Genomic DNA, 19,613 nt, shown 5'->3' with positions numbered 1-19,613 from the left:
TTCATTTGTTGCAGAAGCACATGTCCGATTCCAGAACAATACATGACATGATTGTCTCTGCAGGTTGAGGTTTTTTTTTTCCAAGTGCAGAAGTACTTTACTCATTGTGACAGTAAATGCTTGAGAATATATTAACTTTAGTGCGGAAAGGCCTGCAAATTGATTCCGAAAATTTATTTGAGTTGGAAATATATTAATTGCATTTTAATAATCTCTAATTACTCGCCAGTGCTAGAACTTAGAACACCTGCGGTTATGTTTACTGAGTTAACATCTCTAAGAATTTAATTTGAAGCAGTGAGTCAAGCCTCAGCCTTGGCGAGGACCGGGTGCTCAGAGAACCTGCATGTTTGAGCCAGCGCCTCATAAAAGGATTTTGGCAGTCTTCCTTTAATGAGCAGGTAAAAACAGGTTGGAGGGTGAAAAACAGAATGTACACACAGACATGTACATTAGCAGATGGCAGATTCACATCTCAGAAAACAACAGCGTTAAAAACCAGTGCGGAAAAGGAAGTCGGCAAGTGGATGAAATATTTGTACATCCCTAGAACTAGACAACTATAAAGATGTCTTTCGTAGTTGATGGACAGAACCAGACCGCAAAGTCTGCAGCTGATTTATGAGGCGTTGGAGAACTCTGGAGTTGTGGGAGGAGAGAGGACAACAGAAACGATGAAAATAAGGTCCATTTATCCAAACAGACATAAGAAGACAAGGTGGTTGATGAATTGCAATGAGGAGAACATGAACAAGTAGTAAAATAAAAACCACAAATTATATTGTGACTGGCAGAGCGAAGTTTTTGTGCTACCCATAAATCACAGCAAAAAAAAAAAAAAGGAAAGACAATTAGCACAGGTTGGAGAAGTCAGGGTCTACAATTGAGTCGTGCAACTGATTCTTCTGCGTGCAGTTTCTGACAATGACTTGGTGTTTCTGGGAGTGATCCTGTGAACTCGTGCTGCTGTACATCCAACTGACCCTCAGATCTTGCGCTTCTTCCACTCCGGTTCCTTTTCAGCTTCCTCGTCCTCCTCCGATTCCTCTGCAAACAAAGTCTCCGGCTGGGTCCTGAAGGAGGCAACAATTTTAATAAGAAGCAGATGATGGAGCTGTGAAGAAACTTTATGCTTTAATGAAGTTTAATATTGAACTTTTGACCAAAAAATAAATAAATGGTACATAAGGCTACAATTCAGGTCTTCATCATTGATCTAGATGTTTTAATGTAACTTCCAGCAAACACATCCCGCGATAGTAGCTACTAGCCGTCTGCTTCAACGAGCTACAAAACCAGGACCCCCCCCCCGCGGCACTCGTCTTACGCTCTTTGATAATGAGGGCAAACCCAGAAATGAGAGACGAACAGTGGGACGGACAGCCAGAATGTAAATGTTTCAGATTTTTTTTACACACGTAAGCAGGAGGTTTTCTTACACTTTGTATGCCGGGGCAACCCAGTAAGGGTTCTCTGAAGCCTCCTTGGCGTGACGCAGGATGGCCTGTCGTGGGTTACTGTCGTCCGTTTTGTCTAAGGCAATGTTCTTCACGATGAATGAAGACAGGGTGCCGCCATGAGCTGCTACTCTTCCGCCGCGACCTGCCAGGACACACGATCATGGGACTTCATACAAAGAATGTCAATCAATCATCTTTTATGTCATTTAAGTACATAAAATATGGACGTGAGAATATATTGCATGATCACGCAACGACACAGTATAGCGAGGACTCTCAGAGGTAACGAATGTTGGCACCGAAACGTGAACTGTAATCAGGAGGAACTCGAAGTTATCTGCACAGAGACTTTGACGCCCCCTGGTGGTAGTTTCACAATGACAACAACAAACTAGCTTCAGAGAAGCCAGATCGCAACCTACTATTGCAATGCCATGACTTCACCCAGTTCTCCTTCCGACTGGTTTCACACAACAAAAATGTTCTTACATCGCCGCTCACTGAAATGTCATTGTCGTCCCCTTTAGTGGGAGTATAGTGGCTTCCATGGCATCACCATAGTAGGATTTGTGCCTTTGCCTTCTGAATCCATACCATCGCCCCGAAAACCTTAAAACACATCCCGTGTGTCTTCGGTTCGCCTCGGCTCCACTCGTGTGTTCGGAAACAGAGTTTTTCGAGAAGCGAGTCAAGGTTCCTGTTTATATTTTTATACAATTAACTTGTATTTTTAGTCACAGAATATTTGTACTGTCAAGTGCTCTACAATAACTATGAATATACGCAACATAAATTAGTAGCATAACTAATAAGTAAATTAGGGAAAATATTTCATCAGATTTTTCATACCCATTCTTTACAAAATCTTGAGCGATGAGTACAAATATTTGCACTTATGGTTAAGTCCATAATTCTTAATAATAATAAAAATAAAAAAAACTACAAAGTGTTGTTTGGCAGCTCCGCTTATTGGAAGGAGCTTAAACTATATCCATGAACAGACACGGCGTTTGTAACGAATGACCAGAATGATCGAGTGACCAGATAAAGACCAACAAAAGCGTCTTTATGTAGCGGCAGTTACAAACTGTGGGGCAACGGCAGGAAAAAATGACTTTCTGAGAGGCCGTGTGGGAGAAGTTCTGTTATGGTTCTGGACTCGAGTATAACGCCAACAACAATGCGAAAACAACCAATAATAACTTTTGCAGTTCTGTAGCTGTACCTCGTAATTACACTCGCGTTGAAATGGCATTTCATTACACAGTTCACTTTTCTTCCTTCCTGGACGCAGACGTCGTTACAAACCGACACCTCACCTGGTCCCGACACGGGAGGCTCGGGCTTGTGGGATTTCTTTGGGTCCAATCTGTCCTTCTCCAGCTGTTTCCGCGTGCTCCGCTGCCGGGCCTCTCTGAACATGGGTAAAGCATGAGCTGCAGAAACACAGAGGAAAAAAACAAGATGCTACGGTAACTCAAACTGCACAGCGTTGTGGCTCACACACCTTCCCTAACGGCTAACGGCAGGGTCAACGTACATTACTACACCCCCACCATTGAGCGAAAAGCAAAGCACCTGTGTGACCTCTGGCAGTCGTCTCTCCCCATGACTACTTTCTGGCATAGTGAACATCAACATAGTCATTACCCCCCCCCCCCATGTTTACATTCAGCCAATCACTATTCTGCTCTTCACACTTTTGTGAACACCATTCACAATAAAGGCGCCAGGCTCTTAAACCCGCGAGCGAACGTGTTGGTGAGCGCGTGTGAATGAGCGTGCGCTGCGAGCGTGCACTCTGCTCTCATCCACAGAGGTTACAAAGAGACACTTTAGTAAAGGACTAGACGGAGTGATTTTCCATTCAGGAGCCCCGACGCTGTTCAGTGTCAATTCTTCTCCTCCATGCTACATTAAGCAAAAAGGTTACTGTTAACAGATTCCCTCGCTTTTCTCAATGGGCCATCACTTGCTTCCTGTCCCTCTCTAATTTTCCAGTGCCGTTGGTATCGAGTGCGTCACTCGACACTCGAAAGCCAGCCTGCTTCACACCCTTGTTGGCATGGCAATGACATCACATGATGCTTTCTAAAAGGCTTGCAGCAGCCCAAACAAGAAAGCTGAATCTGGTCCGAGTGGCCAATCAGGAACGATGTGCTGGAAGCTGATCACGCCATCCGCGGTGGGAGAGGTGGCTGACCCCGGCGTGATCCGGCGTGACTACAGACCGCATGGTCACCGCGTGGCACAGTGTCCATCCGCTCATCCGCACCCTACTCCATCAGCTAATGGGCCTGTGAAAGCCCCGGACACTCATTCCGTGTGTGTGTGTGTGAGGCACCACTCAAACAGATGTTAGCGGCTTTGATTAGAATATGCTCCGGTCTCCACATCATGCACTCGGGAGATGACCTCTTGAAATCGCCTTATCGTGTGAAGAGCAGGCGAGCCCAAATGCGCTCGTGGCTCAGGCTGGATTAAACCGGCAGAGGGCTTCAAGAAAAGCACTTTGCTTTCGGTAATTGCTTAATGATTAAAAGGCGATGGAGGAAATTGCCTGCAATGCCAGGAAGCTGGGGGGGGGGGGGGGGACGACGACACCAAGTTACCATCATATGGCAAAAAATCGACTTTTCTTTGCAAGATGAAAAGGGATCGGGAGCGTGTCCAGTCCTTCAACAGACTCACGTGTGATGATGTAATCTTGGGTTAGCGTCTCTGCATGTTTCTCCTTTCGTTTGCTCTTCACCACGCACAGCATGGCCCCCCTGGAAATGAGGCGGCGGGTTCACAAACGATGTCACAGCCAAAGGCGTCTCATTCCAAAGGAGCTTTGCCGTTTCACTCAAACGTAACAAACCTGTGACTCTTAACGGGATCGTAGTAGACCTTGGTCAGTCCGTTCCCAGTTCCCACCATGATCTGGTTCAGCTTTGGATGCCACAAGCAGCGGACGGCGCTCTGGAGCACACAAACGGATCAAATCAGCACACGGTTACGGGTTTGTTTGTTTTGGATGCCGCATGTTGAGAAAAGCAGGTAGTGCTTTCACTATTGTATGGAGTCTAGACTATTGTGATTTTGTGACCTGGGTCGGTTGTGGTGCGGCGAGGATCAGTCCCCACGTGCGCTGCTGCTCTCGCTGACTATATTTGGTTGTTGGGATGAGGGCTGGATCCCTCAGTCCGTGTGTGTGTGTGTGTGTGTGTGTGACAGATGGCCCAGTGCCAAGAGGCAAATGTGACCACATTTATCCAGAGATGTGTGTCTGTGTGTAAGAGCGCACGAGGGGCACAGAGGGGAATCCGTGCACAGTCTCGGCGGCGTACAGTGGATGTGTGCAGATGTGCATTCTACAATTGCTATGCAAAATGTCTCTGCTTTATGTGGAACAGTGGAGAAAGGGGGGAGTTGGGCGGGTAGCACTACGAGTGGGACGTCCAGATTCTGTGATGGGAAAAGCTGCTTAGCGTCCAGCTGTTCATCTTCCCTCCAGGATCCCAGAGGAAGGAGTCTCAATCACACACACACGAGCACTCATTAAGAATGTCAGAACTAAGTCTTTTTTTGACTATAGATAACAGAAAGCACATACACACTGATCCGCACGGCTGCAGCTTAGTGGCGTGTAGCTCATGGAACAGATGAAAGGGTTTTCTGGGGGTTTGCATCGTACGCGACTGAACTCTACCTCTTCGAGCTGTGCTTCGGTGCATGAGTGTAAATGGGTTATAAATTACTCTGTCAAGGTTGCTAAAGTAAATGCAGGCAGTCTCGACATGTAAAGGGGCCGGGGCGATGACAGCTGTTACACTTCACAGGTTTCCATTTGTACAAATGGATTCTGACTATTTGCGATCTAATACCTGTAACTCTGGGCAGATGCTTTTTATATATATATTAATATATTATGGATGCTCTTATGTGACATTTTCTTCTTCCAATATTTATTCTCAATACACATTCTAGCCATGCATACAAGCAACACATTTACAGTGGTCGCACAGGGCTAAGCGGTTTATTTGGTCTGCATTTGAAGTCCAGCCCAGCAGGGTCTCGCCTGGGATCCTGGCCCTTTTGATGGGTTAAGATAAGTTTAAGGGACTTGACCGTATTTGCCAAAGATCTTAACGCAGCCTCTGCGGCGCACCCCAGGATCCAAGGTCTGGGATTATGTAGACTGTTTAGTTACAAAATGATTGGTGGCCCATCCTTTCACTGCCTACCTGGCACGCCACTTTATAAAGGCTGCACTTAAATTCTCGAGCCATCCAAGAAGCAGACAGCTGATGTAAACATAGTAAATAGCACTTTCATCAGGTCCACTGAGTGCACATCAACCAATGGCAAATATTAACTAGAGGATATATTTAGCTCCACCAGAAGGAATATAATCTATACAACAGCGAGCCAAGAGAATGTGGTGTGAGAGCGCAGACCTCTGCCAAGCTTTGCACCAAAAATAATGGCCCTGCATTTATTTTATCTATGTTTTTAGATCCCTCAACCATGAAAACAAACCTTGAGCAATTGGATTCACATCGATATCATTATTTGTATAGAAGTTATTCACAAAAAGCACATTTTCAGTAATTGCAGATTGTTCTGGATCTATAGATCCGTAGCTTTCAGAAGATACAAGGCGCCGTCGACTTACGACCGCACTCCTCTGTTGTCTTTTTTTATGTCTGTTTACGAGGTGTGAGCCAGAATCCAGGATCTCTTGTGGATCACCACCAAAAATTAAGAATCAACTGTTCCCGATAAGATTCCCAACATTTCATCAACATGTCATCAAGATCCGTACAGAATTGTTTGAGTCATCTTGCTAACAGACAGGCAAACCAACGTAGGCGAGAATATAACATCCTCAGCGGACGTAATTAAAATTCAGTTCAATTCTCAGATGCCACCAAAATCAAGGGCTGCCCCGATCTCTTGTTCAAACATCCTTCTTGGAGCTACTTGGAGACAGAGCTTTAAAACGAGAGCCAGATGAAAACAAGGAGGAGTAGAATGCCACAAATAAGTGTTGTTGTTTTATACCCTTCATTCCAGCACTTTTATCTTGCCTAGCCTGCTACTGTGTTTTACAGAATAAACTGTGCATGTAAATGGGCCATTCTTATAATTTATTATTAACTGTTCCACCAAAGCTTTGTGGAAATGACTCACAGTAAGAAAAGCTTTCTCCTAACTTGAGTCTTTTTTTTTTTGACCATTTTATTTTGTAACTTTTCTCCTTTGCCTTCCCTCCCCTCTGTCACTCTTCCTCTGTATCCTCTCTGATGCTGGAACTCTCCATCTTTCATCCAAGCTGAAAATGAAGAATTTTTAGCAAAGGCTATTTTATGTAGAGAAGACAAATTATCGTCATTGTATTTCACCGAGAACTTGGGTTTGTGTCTTTTCCACTGTCTGTAACTTTGGTTTCGATTCAACGTTTCATCCGTAGAAGCTGCTAAACGTGTTGCAGGAAACCCATTTGTGGCGATTGAGGCAGAACTTACTGCAGTGGTGACCTCTATTTCATAGACCTTCTGGAAGGAAGCCCGGTCGAAGAAAACCAACTTCCCGTTTCCCTCGTCTTTCTTCACCGACGTTCCGGTTAAAATAAGCTTGTCATCCGGACTGAAGCAGCAGTCAGTCCTCGTAGGGAATATAAGAAGCCAACATTATCACCGGTTAACAATATAAAGAAAGACTATTACCTCAATTTACAGTCATAAATCAGGATGACCAGTTCAGATTTTTACATTGTAAAGTGGTTCGTCAGTCCGGTGGCGACGTTGACAGGCTTCCTGAAGTTGCGTATATCCCACATCTTCAGAGTGTCATCACCTAGAAAATAGACAGAGACGTCGGATAAACTGTAAATTGCGAGATTTACTTTAAAGTCACCGCAGAGGAACAGTCATTGAAGGTTATTTACTTTGCGAGAGAAAAGTAAATACTCCGCCTTTCTAGACTGTAAAACAAGTCTGCAAGAGTTATTTTTCATTTACATTACAATAGCATGTTGAGTGAAGAACTCTTACACAGAGTTATTCCTGTTTGTCTTCTGATGAAATCTCACACCGGTGGGGAAAGTCATTTGTTTCTATCTATAGAACTCTTGTGTGTTTTTCCTGGGGCTCCATCTCTGGAATCAAACAGATACTCGCCATTTGCTTTTAGCTGAAGCATCGGACCTAGAAAGTGAAGGTTTTGAGCTAATATGTCTATAAAGTAGAGGGAAGATCAGAATAAGTTGCATTCTGTCTTTGTCTGTCTTTGGAACTTCCAGGGAACAGGACTAGAGGACGACCTAGGAAAAAAATTAATGGATGTAGTGAGGGAGTGTTGGGGAGGACGATCCAAAGGACAGGGCGAAGGGAAGAAGGTTGATTTGCTGTGGCGACCCCTGATGGGAAAACCTAAAAGTATAGTAGTAGTAGTGAGCAGACGCTACCTGAGGGGTCTGGAGGATACTGGAGGACTGATATCATTTCCTTACCTCCTCGAGAAGCGAGAGTCACGCCATCATAAGAAAAGGACAGGCAGGAGGTGTCTGATCCCGGAATGTGTGCTTGTCGACAGTGGAACTTTGTATGGACCTGAGAAAAAGAGACGAGAAGCCGTTGACCTTGTGGGTTTACGCAGGGTCTGGGTTTGAATCACCCGGATGCTCTCCCCATGTTCTCCGTTTTTCTCCCACCTCCAAAAACTCGGGGTTTGATATGCTGGCCAGCACCCGTAGTTAGTGTGATAATAAAGTGCCTGACCCAAGCCCACTGGGGGGCGAGTTCAGCATCTTGCCCAAGGACACTTTGGCACGCGGACAGTCAGAGCCAAGATTCAAACCGCTGACCTATTGGTGGTCACTGGACGACTCCTTTACCAACTGAGCCACAGCAAAAAAAAGTCAAATGCAAAAAAAGAAAAAAGTGAAAATGCATCAAAACCACTTTGAATTCTGAAACATCAAAGTCTATGAATGACATCATTACATTCCCGAGGTCTCTGTGGTAATGTTTCTGAGCAAAGGCCTGCACCTTACTTTGCGTACTAACCTCTGCGATCAGAAAATCAGCGTGCAATCACTCTCTCTGGAAGTCCACAGAGAAAGAAAAGAACCCTTCTGACCCCCCCGCCCCATCCTCATCCCCATCATAAGATCAATCAACTCATGTTGGGTTCAACAGCACAATGTGTCAACCTCAATAGCTTCTTGTCGGGCTGAGCTCGAGCTACGTGATTGATCGTGATTGATCTGCCTGCATATTCTAGCCGTGAGTAACAGTAGTGATAGAAGAGGAGACTCTTTTGAGTGTGTGTGTGTGTGTGAGGGGGGGGGGGGGCGCAATAAAAGCATCAGGAGGTCAACTCCGTTTTTGGCATGTCACCAGCACAGGTTGCTGATTAGGGCAGCACTCAGACAGGGTAGATCCAAGCGGTCATGCAACAGTCATGACTATTGTAAGCTGCCTTGGGACGCAGGGTAAATACTAAGCTTGGAAAAAGAGGGGCAATAAATGTGGAGAGCTTCAACTCAATCACACACAGCGGCCAAAGCGGTGGGATGAGTGGAAGAGGAAGTCTTTACAACACGGGGCACATGGAGGAACGAACGCTTCTTCAGAGGGGTAAAACAAATCCTCTGCATGTCACCTTTTTTTTTTTTTGAGAAGTCCCGTGATTGTGAATATTATCATTGGAGTATTTCCCATTTGACTAATCTGGATGAAACCTTCTGTCCAATCAAAGCGTTCCAACTCACTAGCTACAAGCTTACTTGTCGTGTTCTCATACTAAATAACAGAGTCATTCAACCTCGTCCTAACAAGTTGGGATCGAACAGGCGAAAGGACATGAAGTTGCATTGTTGTGTTTTACACTGAGGTAAATTACAGATCATTCATCTCAACAGAATTTGTTTTAAATAAATCTCATGCAAACCACCTTTGCACGAGATTGCTTCTCTTTTGTTCCAACAATCATAACTCTGGTTAATCTGAATACTCGATCTACCAAGACAGATGGAGAAAATAGTTCTGCTCTACGGTGTTTCCACGCTGCTTTGACGGACTTCCTCTCGTCTCCTCATCCTGGCAGCTAGTCTTTACTTTGGTGACGTGCCGTCTCTATTTGTCACACACGACGTGGAGAAGGCGTAACCGCTAGTGATGAAGCATTTAACAGACCAGAAGACGTGTTTTAAGAAAGATGGATGCGATGCATTCTTCAGGAAGCCATTTTTATCTACAGCGACAATTTATCAAATAGCTCAACGGAAAGAAATGCTATTCGAGAGCCAAGATCAACTATTACTTCCACGATGTGAATCCTGAAGGACGGAGTGAACACTTAGATCTCTTAATGGCCTCATTAACTAACCGTGGAACTTTCACAGTGCCTCCAAATGACTTATGTAATCCAACTCAATCACCGCATGTCAGTAGCTTCAGTTACATAATGAGCTATTTCGAGCCATGCTGGTGGCTTGTTGTTGCTAGCGTTTAGCTCAAAAGCTCCATTGCACATCTTCACGGAGCCTCTAGCATGGCTGCAGAAATGACTTGCTGAACTCTCACCTCTCTGCCCCGTGACTCGATGATGTGGTGGTTAGTGTGTGTGTGTGTGTGTGTGTGTGCTTGAAGACTCACACTGAGGTTTCGGTCCCAGATTTGGATGGTACCGTCCTGGCAGCCTGCTGCAATCAGATTCCCATCACGGCTGTAGGCGCAACACGTGGGGATGACCCTCTTCCCCTGAGAGGAGCGCGGCTTGAACACAGACTTGTGCTTCTTCTCCGACTTCACGTCCCAAGTGCGCACAGTGCTGCGGACAGACACGCAACGCGATTTATCCCCAGCCAGCAGTCGTGAATCACTCAAAAACTATTTAATCCCTCAAAAACATATGATCATATAAGGCCATCAACACCATCCGCCGATGCAATCAGTCAGTCGCACATGAAGACGGTTCCAGAAACTCTCATTATCATAAGATTATTACATTAAAAACATTAAACGCATGCCGACATTTTAATTTAAAAAAATGTCATAGATAATAGTTCTTATTATGCATCCATCATATCATTAAAATGTGTGTGCTTTATGTTTTTCTTATATATATATATAAATAAAAAGCAGTATAATTTTCCGTCAATCAGTAGCAAAAATTTCTATAAGTTGAATAATGACTAAAGTAATCAATCAATCAATCAACAGTACCCTTGAAACAAGCAGATTATTGAAGATACATTTGTGCATACTTTGAATTTCAACGTAGAGTGGAAAATGATTTGAGAAAACAATGTTTAGGTTAAAAACGGTGGAACATTTCACCTTTGACCCCAGTGACATGACCAGGAAAGGGATGCTGAACAGAGCGTACGTCAATCTAACATAAATATCCTATTCTTTCACCGAACAGCCAAAAGGTCGTCATCTTTTTAATGGTTTTGTGAAAACAATAAAGCAGATTAAACGTGGAAGAACCAAAACTAATGGCAAAGAGGCTAAAACAGGGAGCACACCAACACCCCCATCGACCTCGGAAGCCTTCAACCTCCACATTTACTCACCGAACGACACACAAATATGTGCAGACAACCTCTCACACACCCAACACAAACACTCTAGCCAGACAGAGTGTGTTCCAAATGTGCCTGTGACTCGCTGCTAGCTTTAGTAAGCATTCTAACCTTTGGGTCATGAGGTCAGCGGAGGAGTATAAATACACAGACAGAGCTACTACTAACATCCAGGCAAGGGTTCCTCCATGGGCAGGTATGAAGTCACACACACACACACACACACACACACACACTCACTAAACTGTGTTTGTGTTGTATCTAACAATGTGATACAAATTCCAACAGAAGACATTTGGTTTGGGTGAGAACTGCAGAGGAGCAAATAAAACTGATGCATAAGCTGTTAATGAAGAAAGTGAAAAAAGTGGTTTCTCATTGTGTCGTAAGAGTTTACGTGAGCAGATATGCACGTGTCACTGACGAAGAAAAAGCACGATGGCGTGCGGGCTGGATGACAAATTGGTCCACCTGCCGTCTCTATTTTGTTTACAGAAGGTTGTCGCCGTCAGTCAAGCCAATAAAGACAACGTAACCTTTAGCGTAGCACACAAAAGCCGGAATGCTATTTATCGTAAGGCATCTTTTCCAAAACACGGCGGCGCTGGCTGCTGGGGGGGGGGGCGGGGGTAGAGCAGAGAGGCTGGAGCCCACCAGTGTCGAGCAACCCTCCCCACCGCCCGAGTGCGAACACTCGCCTGCCAGGCGCGAGACACAGAGCAGGGCAGGAGAATGCAAACTTTCTACTCCAATATCTGGTGCTCTAAATGCTGCAACGTCACCCAATTTAAACTGTTGCACTCTATTCCAGAGGGAAGGACCCGGGTCTCAAAACTGGTTTGTTTTAGGAAAGGAAGAGCAAAGGAAGAGGGGGAAATGTCCAAATATTCAAGTACAGTATGGAGGAAAAAAAAAAGATTCAGGTAATACCTGCACCGATATCTCCACAGTCCCTGAAGTCCTCCTTTTATCGCTCAAACGCTTCGGAGCCGGAGAAGTGAACGTAATAAAACGAGACCCGTAGACCCTCAGTAACGCATTCACACATCACCTGAGAAGCGACAACTCCCCAGGCCACAGATTTTTATCTGCCTGTCAGATTATAATCCCAGTGGGGTGATAAGAAAGGAGCATGTCTGGCACATGGCCATTTGCCTCTCTAACTTACATTCTATGTGAGAAAAATGGATTAAAAATGGAAATGTTCCATCTTGGATTGCGGCTCATACAAAAAAAGTAGAAAATCTGCTTAGAAAATGTCGGATGGGCCAGACTCCCCCCCCCCCCCCCCCCACACACACACACACACACCGCAAAGACAAAACACTTCAGATTTAATCAGGAAATCTGACGTCTTCCCCGCCAGGTGCCCCTATAGAGGACGTCGCCGCATACTTGAGCTCGGTAAGAACAGAAGCACAGTAGAACCGGTGGTTACTGCCCGTCAGAAAGTCAACCATGACTGTGAGCTGAGGAGGAAGAAGACATGCGCTCCCTTAAAGGCATGCTCTGTGCATTCTTCGGCAGGATGTGGAACACTTGCAGTGTAGGACGGCCCAGCAGCGAGAGATGGACCTGGACTGTGGGTGAACCTGCTGCGTTAGCTTTACATTCAAGTTAGCTTGCTAACAGACAAACAGCCAGACAAGCAAACGCTGGCAAAAACAACACAACCTCCTTGGCGGTTGTTGTAATTACAAGAACTTTTCAAAGCTGCACGCCACAAAATCAGCCCCGCTCGACTCTTTTTGATTGGAGGGGCCTGCCATGTTGCTCTCTGGGTCGTCTTAAATACAACAACAAAACCAAATCCAGCTGCAACCCTGATAGCAGGCTTGCACAAAGGGAATCCCAGGCATTCAACGCTCCTTGAAGCAGTCCACAAATCGTGCGTATTTGCATGCGCACACGCGCAAACTACGTCTTAAGACTCTACATGTTGTCCCAATTAGAAAGTCGCCAATTGTCCTTTCCTCCGTTCCACTAGTTAAACTTTCAGTCACAGAAAGAGCACAACATAAAATGTATTATCTTTCTCCTGGAGCACCATCAAAAGTAAGAATAATAAAGTGAGAATTAACCCCATCATATCCTGAAAAACGTTTGAGGTTAACTCTTAACAGAAATCAATCACAAATTCATTCCACAAGTGTTAAAGATTACTGCAGCTAAATGAAGTCCAGGCCATAATGTTTCGTTTTACTTCAATCCTGCCAAAGAAATACTTCCACTGGGAGCGGACCCAGAGTCTCAGAGAAATAAATCTGCAGTTTTCAAACAGGTGTTCAGTCTTTCAGCTGAGAATGAGTTAAAGTGGCTGAGCACTTAACACAACTTTTTGGCCGCCTTGGATCAAACATGGATAATGTTGGAAAAGAGTTTGCCGTTTTTAACAATCTTAAACGCACAATGACAGAAGAAACAGGCAGAGCAAAACTGTTTTCCACTGCCTGAACTTGAGTTCTGCTGAGGCGCACAAGCGCGCACACACACAAATGAAACCGTTTTTAAATTTACTTTTTCCACAAAAACTCATTTTTGCAAGAAATTAAGTCAGCAGTGCAAATCGTGAAAATGCTAAAGAGAATGGACGTTTGGGAGTTGCGTTTGTGCCATTTGCAGAAAGGTCCTCGTGTGGTTTAGACCTGGGAGGAGTTTGAAATACGAGGATACATTTGTCGAGTGTAACCCACTAAACTCCCTTATATCGATGCACGTCTCTCATCTGTAGCCACAGGAGCGCAAACGTGTCTAATTTTTGGCGTCTGTTTACGTGAGGGGTCTCTGGCCGATGGAGCGAGAGGGGTTTGAGGGGTGGTAGCACTACGGCTAGGGTGCTCATATACGTAAACCCAGAGCTCACGGTACTCACCCATCATTGGAGCAGGTCATGAACTCTTCTTTGATCTTGGGATGCCAGCAGCCGCTATTGAGCATCGCCGTGTGGCCCTGCAAAGAGCAGAAAGTAAATTAACAAACCGCACCCTTTTTAACGGCCGCTAAACTGTTGCCGGACAGATCCTGTGGCTAAACTTCCAGTCGCTCCAGAGGCTGCTTCCCTGCTACGGGCAATTACATCAAAACAAACGGTGCGACTCATCGGAGGCGCTTCACGAGGCGTCGCCTTCCTCGACAAATCCGATTGGTCTACCTCAAATCGTCACAACAACAAAAAAATCGCTTAAGAGAAATAGTCCGATATTCAAAATATACAGAAATAAAGCCTGCAAATGGATAAAGTGTGCCAAGAATAGAAAGCCTCCCTCTTACCAAGAAAAGAAACTTGCTGGTGCCAGTACTGGTGAGTACAGCTTGTTTTCCTCTCTAATTTTAGTGGAGGTTCAACAGGCTTCCGTTTCCACAGAACTCATTTGAGGAAAGCAGAAATAAGCAATAAATTAAATAAGTAACTACTTGACGAATAATGGATTCACTTTAATCCGGTTTTGGCTGCACAAACTTCAGTCAACTGGAATTAATAGCTTCAAAAATACTCCCAACCTCATTTTGGTCCAAGTTTATTTACAATACATTTACTACTCTGAATTTACCGTTTAATAGTTTCTACAAAACAGCCAGTTTGAAGGGTTTTGGAATAATCCCAAGATTGCCGGTGATTTGTCACAAATTGGCTCAATTTTATTACCAAAATAAATATTCTTAAAACACAAAAATCCTGCCATCTTTCTGCAAGGATAAATGCAGAACCGTGTGAGACAAATCTCTCCAGACACGGCGGGACTGAGGTAGGAGGCCAGTAATGATCTGTCCACGGAGCCAGAGCAGAAATAGAGGAATTAACTATCACATAAGACACAGCTAATTGACTGGGACACCGTCAGCTGGCCGAGACACATTCTCTTTGAACCAAACTCTTGCATCTGGGACCGAGCAGGCCAAGAATGTAGGACATCCAGAAAAACACGACTTGCAATAAACGGGCCTTCACTTGTTCACGTAATTCGTATGGGTGGTATAAACCGTTTCTAAATGTGCTGCAGCTGCTGCAGATGTTTGGTGACCACCTATACAGCTTCCTTAAACACAGCGAAACCCAAACATGGACTCGGACTTAGGACCCCCCCCACCCTTTGTAGATGCAGGTACAAGAGAGAGAAGAACCACGAAAGACCTCGTGGCATGCGGATAGAGAAGTGATAGAGAGCAGGAGCAGACAAAGTCCAGGGCCAATAACCAGAACTATCAATAACTATGAATGAGGACCTTTCTTTTGATGATCATTGACTCTAATCCCAGCCAAAGTAACTGTAAACTGCAATCCAAGTTGAATTAACGCTGAATTACAGGAGGGCTTCTTTACCTTGGTGTTGGCCATATCCACAATGTACTGGTCTCCTTTTATACACTCCATGACGTTGAAGCCATCGCGGTCCAACACCTTGGCCTGCGCATTGCCAGAAACCACCAGGATGACGTCTCCAGTTATACTGTACTGCAGGGATTTGATTTGATGGCTGAGAGACACACACAGAGAGAGAGAGAGAGAGAGAGAGAGAGCCAAAAAAGCACACCTGAGTAGAGTAGATACTTTAAGTTTGCATTTCTGTGGAGCTGACAAGTTCTCATTTGACTTTTCGCAAGTCACCTGCAAGTCTACAAGATTTCAGCTGCAATAAAAACAGTTACATAAGAAGGTTGTAATCATCCGAGGGGTTCAGGCACAAAAACACATAATAGATACCTGTAGCTATAGAAACAGAACAACACAACATCTGATGTGCATCTGATGACTGGGCTCTTTGATCTATGGCTGGCCACAGTTAAAAATGATAACGCTCTTTGTAGTTTAATGAGCAACAGAAAAGAAAACAAACACAACTAATAACGTGGTATTAAAAACACAAAACATAGGATGAGGTATGCGTCGTAAAAAAATTACAATTAAAATACCTCAAATGCAAAAATTCTTTTCAGGCTGGATATCGAACTATTGCAGCTTTGTGTCCTGGATGTTTCCATGAAAGAAATGAACCAACCGGGTCGATGTTCTAGAAGAGGACTCACCACTCACAAGGCTGGAGGGATCGGAAGGCGTGCAAGGACTGGTCCATACCGGCAAAGTCCCAGAACCGGACGTCATAATCGTACCCACCAGTCACCAGACGGGCTCCGGAGGGGTCAAGGCCAAGAGCTGAGACCTGCGAAGGCAATCACCTTATTTAAATCTACATAACATCTACTGACCGGTGAGGCTCAAAGGAAAAGCAGCGGTCGAGGTTGATCAATCTCTAAAAGCAGCGAGGATTTTAAAAAAGGCTAAATATTTAGGTCTTACTTTTTTTTTTAAGCTGAATCAACTCTGAAATTGGTTACCAGATCAATTTTACATGGAAGACAAAAAAAAAATGCTCCTCTTCTCACAGTTAGAAGATTTCACGAGAAACAGACATACTATTTGCTCTTATTCCTAAAATGGTCCAGCCTTGGCTGAAATTCCAAAGACTCATGCGGATCTCGTCTGTCAGATGTTTTATTGAGTTCGTGACGTCATGAAAATATGGTATCGATTCTAAGATGCTTGTGATGAACGAAAATGTTCTCACAACTATGAATCTATTTCCATAGCGCTGCATAATGAGCGAGTAAAATCAAAGCGCAGAGAGAAGTCCTCACCGTCTTCACGCCATGCTGCAGAGTGATTTCATGAGAGGCTGGGATCTTCTTGACTGGATTCTGTGGTGAGAAGTTCAGATGGAAGTAAGGAGAAACTGGTGACGCCTGGATTAGGTGGATCATGTGATGTAGCTATTCATTCCAAGGTAAAAACTGCGCATGAAACTTTAACTTTTAACAGGCTGCGTAGCGAAAGACTATGGAAAGATTGGACTCCTCTTAGGAGATGTGCGTTTTCACGCGCTGCCGTCTATTACTACTGTACATTCGGCTTTTCCCCCAACAGGGGTCGCCACAGCAAATCAACCGTCTCCACTTCGCCCTGTCCTTTGCATCGTCCTCCCTCACTATGTCCATGTATCTTCTGTTGATTTGCAACACACTGCCATCTACTGGAGAAATCAATAAAGCACTTGCAAGAAAAAAATAAAAGGCATATTTATAATCCTTTTGAAGCAATATGAAATGACAGAGAAGTGGAATGTTTTTTGGCTTTTTTTTTTTAAGACTGTTAATTACTGTTACAGATATTTTATGAGAACTAAAGGGCTTTGCAGAATTAAAAATCTAAAAAAAAAAAAAAACTGATAAAGAGAGGCTTGAATTCATTTCAATTTGCTGAGTCCTGGAATAACATCTGAAGATTTGTTTAACACTGGATTTCTTGTGTGCCTGCTGTAACCTGCATCACTGCGACGTCGTTCACCTGTGCATTTTCCCAGAGTTCCTTGACAATTATTCTCATATGCCCTTGCAGGATTTTCAAGGATGCACGCCGGTGCTTCTCCCACTTCGGCAGCTCAAAACTTCTATTGTGGAAAATGTATGTGTTGTAATGTGTAATACCAACTATTAAGCGGGACATACATCATCATCATCATCATCTGTTGCATCCTCTTCATCATCTTCTTCATCATCATCCTCGTCCTGTGTTGTATTCTGAGCAGGCAGTGGAGGCCCAATTAGGTCTGAATCAGAGTCACTTTCACTGCTGAGGAAAAAGAGCAAAAAAATAAAAAATATTGTCAGTCAAAAAAAAAAAAAGCAAACCATCCGGAGCCTCAGGAGGGGGGAAGCGGTGCGTCGCCGACGCTGTTGCTGGAGAGGAGGATTAGACCGATAGTCAAGCCTTAGATACTACGTCTCCCAGCTGGCCTGGGAGACGTAGGGCGAGGGGCGACGGAAGTCTGGAAATCCCTGCTGAGACTGTTGCCCGGTGGAAGCGGATGGATGAATGGATGAATCAAAAGTTATTTTACAATCCAATCAAAGACAGACATGACCCAGCAACAAACAACTCAATAACAGAACACCCGGTTTACCTGGAAGAGGCTTTGTCTCTCTGAGTCCTGACTGACGGCTTTACTGTTTTTGAGCTCTCCCCTTCCTCCTCCATCTCAGCCGTCTGCTGCTCATCTAGAGGAGCAACATTAACAGCATATTCACATGTAGGTGAGAGTATAACTCCTACATAGCTCATGTTGAGACACCCACCTAATACGTGCTGGCACCTCTCAATAGCCGTTCGACGGGTCTGTTCAAAAATAGCATCCAAGTCAAATGTGCGGGCTTTCTTACCTGGAGGGAACAAAGACAAATTACTTCTTTAACCTGTCAGAGATAAGTCACTTTGTCAAATAAGGAATGTACTCGGCACCAAATTATTCAACGATACGTACCAAATCCAGAGAATCCCATGACAGAAGCGATGTCTCCATCACCACTCATCTTGCTCGATTCTACAAAAGAGACAATATTTGTTTTCAATTTTGAGTTTAAACTGAAAATTGTGATGCCATTTATTTATTTATTTTTCTTTCTTCTTCATAAGTTCAGTAGATTCAATTACATTCAGTTTAACACATTTGCTGCTTTCTGTTAATAACATTTCATCTTGGAAGAGCAAAATCAACTGAAAGCTAATGAAAGACCAAATACGCTATCGTTTAAAACTCATTTGTATCTTTTAAACAACTAAACAGTCATCGAGCTTTCAAAGTTCGATGTTGTGGAGTGATGAAAACAATTGCGAAGAGCTCCAGTCAGCACGCAAGCTAGCAGTAACAACGACGCGCGTTTCTTTTATCGTGCTAGCGTGAAAGCAGCTCGCTCAGAGCCAGTGGAAATAAAGTCGATGTAATTACAGACAAGTGATAATAATAAAAGGTTCAGCCTGTGAAAAATAGAAGACACGAACGACACTACCTTGTTTAACTTTGCTGGAATCCATGTTTTGAAACGCAAAGATTGCCCTTTGAACTCCGGAAGTGTTATTTCTTCTTCTGTGGTTGTTTGGGGGGGAAGGATTATTCCACAGAGGTCTATGGAATAATCCTTGCGCTGAAGTGTCAGCGCATTTAATCGATCGTAACTGGCTGAATACTAAACTGATTTTAATGCGGTTTTTTCCCCTTTAAACGTCGTACATGTAGGTATGGTACAGGACACATGGTTCGGCGTGTTTTAATATTCAAAGTGGGCTTAACAGTAATAGAATATTCTGATATGTGATACAAGTATTTTGCAAAACACAAGATATGTATAAATAAATTATATATATATATATATATATATATATACACACATATATAAACAGTAATATATGATAGTGAAGCGGAGGTAGATTGTGTTCGTGTGATCACGTCAAATTTTAAAAACGCCAAATATACAAACAAGGTTGTCACGAAGTCGTAATCTGTCTGGCCATGTGAATGAAAGCAAAAAAAATTTCAAGGAAAAGGTTGAATAGATGTTTAATTCTTTAGACAATCCTATCTGCAAGCAAATAAATTTAAATATATCAAACTCTACAGATACACACAAAATTGCACGAAACTAAATAAAAAAGTGAAAAGACATCAATGAAACTGATTATATCACAATTTATTGTAGTTCATTAATAGACATATCTAAATAACATTTTCTCTCAGTGTATTTTA

At 43.8% G+C, this 19,613-nt stretch overlaps 1 protein-coding gene across 1 annotated transcript; it reads right to left on the bottom strand.

Annotated features, from left to right (window-relative positions):
* Positions 1–417: 417 nt before the first annotated feature.
* On the bottom strand, positions 418–18,409 carry LOC137908539 (WD repeat-containing protein 70). The gene is made up of 17 exons (XM_068752949.1): positions 18,354–18,409; positions 18,169–18,252; positions 17,997–18,090; positions 17,542–17,665; positions 16,675–16,734; positions 16,066–16,199; positions 15,362–15,515; positions 13,913–13,989; positions 10,109–10,283; positions 7,960–8,059; positions 7,220–7,304; positions 6,974–7,112; positions 4,324–4,424; positions 4,152–4,231; positions 2,780–2,896; positions 1,440–1,602; positions 418–1,073 (listed from the first exon to the last, which is right to left on the bottom strand). The coding sequence occupies exons 1-17, from the start codon at positions 18,400–18,402 to the stop codon at positions 986–988; spliced, it is 1,824 nt and encodes a 607-aa protein (XP_068609050.1). The 5' UTR covers positions 18,403–18,409; the 3' UTR covers positions 418–985.
* Between the last annotated feature and the right edge of the window lie 1,204 nt (positions 18,410–19,613).

The sequence above is a fragment of the Brachionichthys hirsutus genome, chromosome 19 (assembly GCF_040956055.1).
Source record: "Brachionichthys hirsutus isolate HB-005 chromosome 19, CSIRO-AGI_Bhir_v1, whole genome shotgun sequence".
Lineage (NCBI taxonomy): Eukaryota > Metazoa > Chordata > Actinopteri > Lophiiformes > Brachionichthyidae > Brachionichthys > Brachionichthys hirsutus.
The sequence above is the reverse complement of the archived record's forward strand: the minus strand, read 5'-3'. Positions and strand labels throughout refer to the sequence as shown.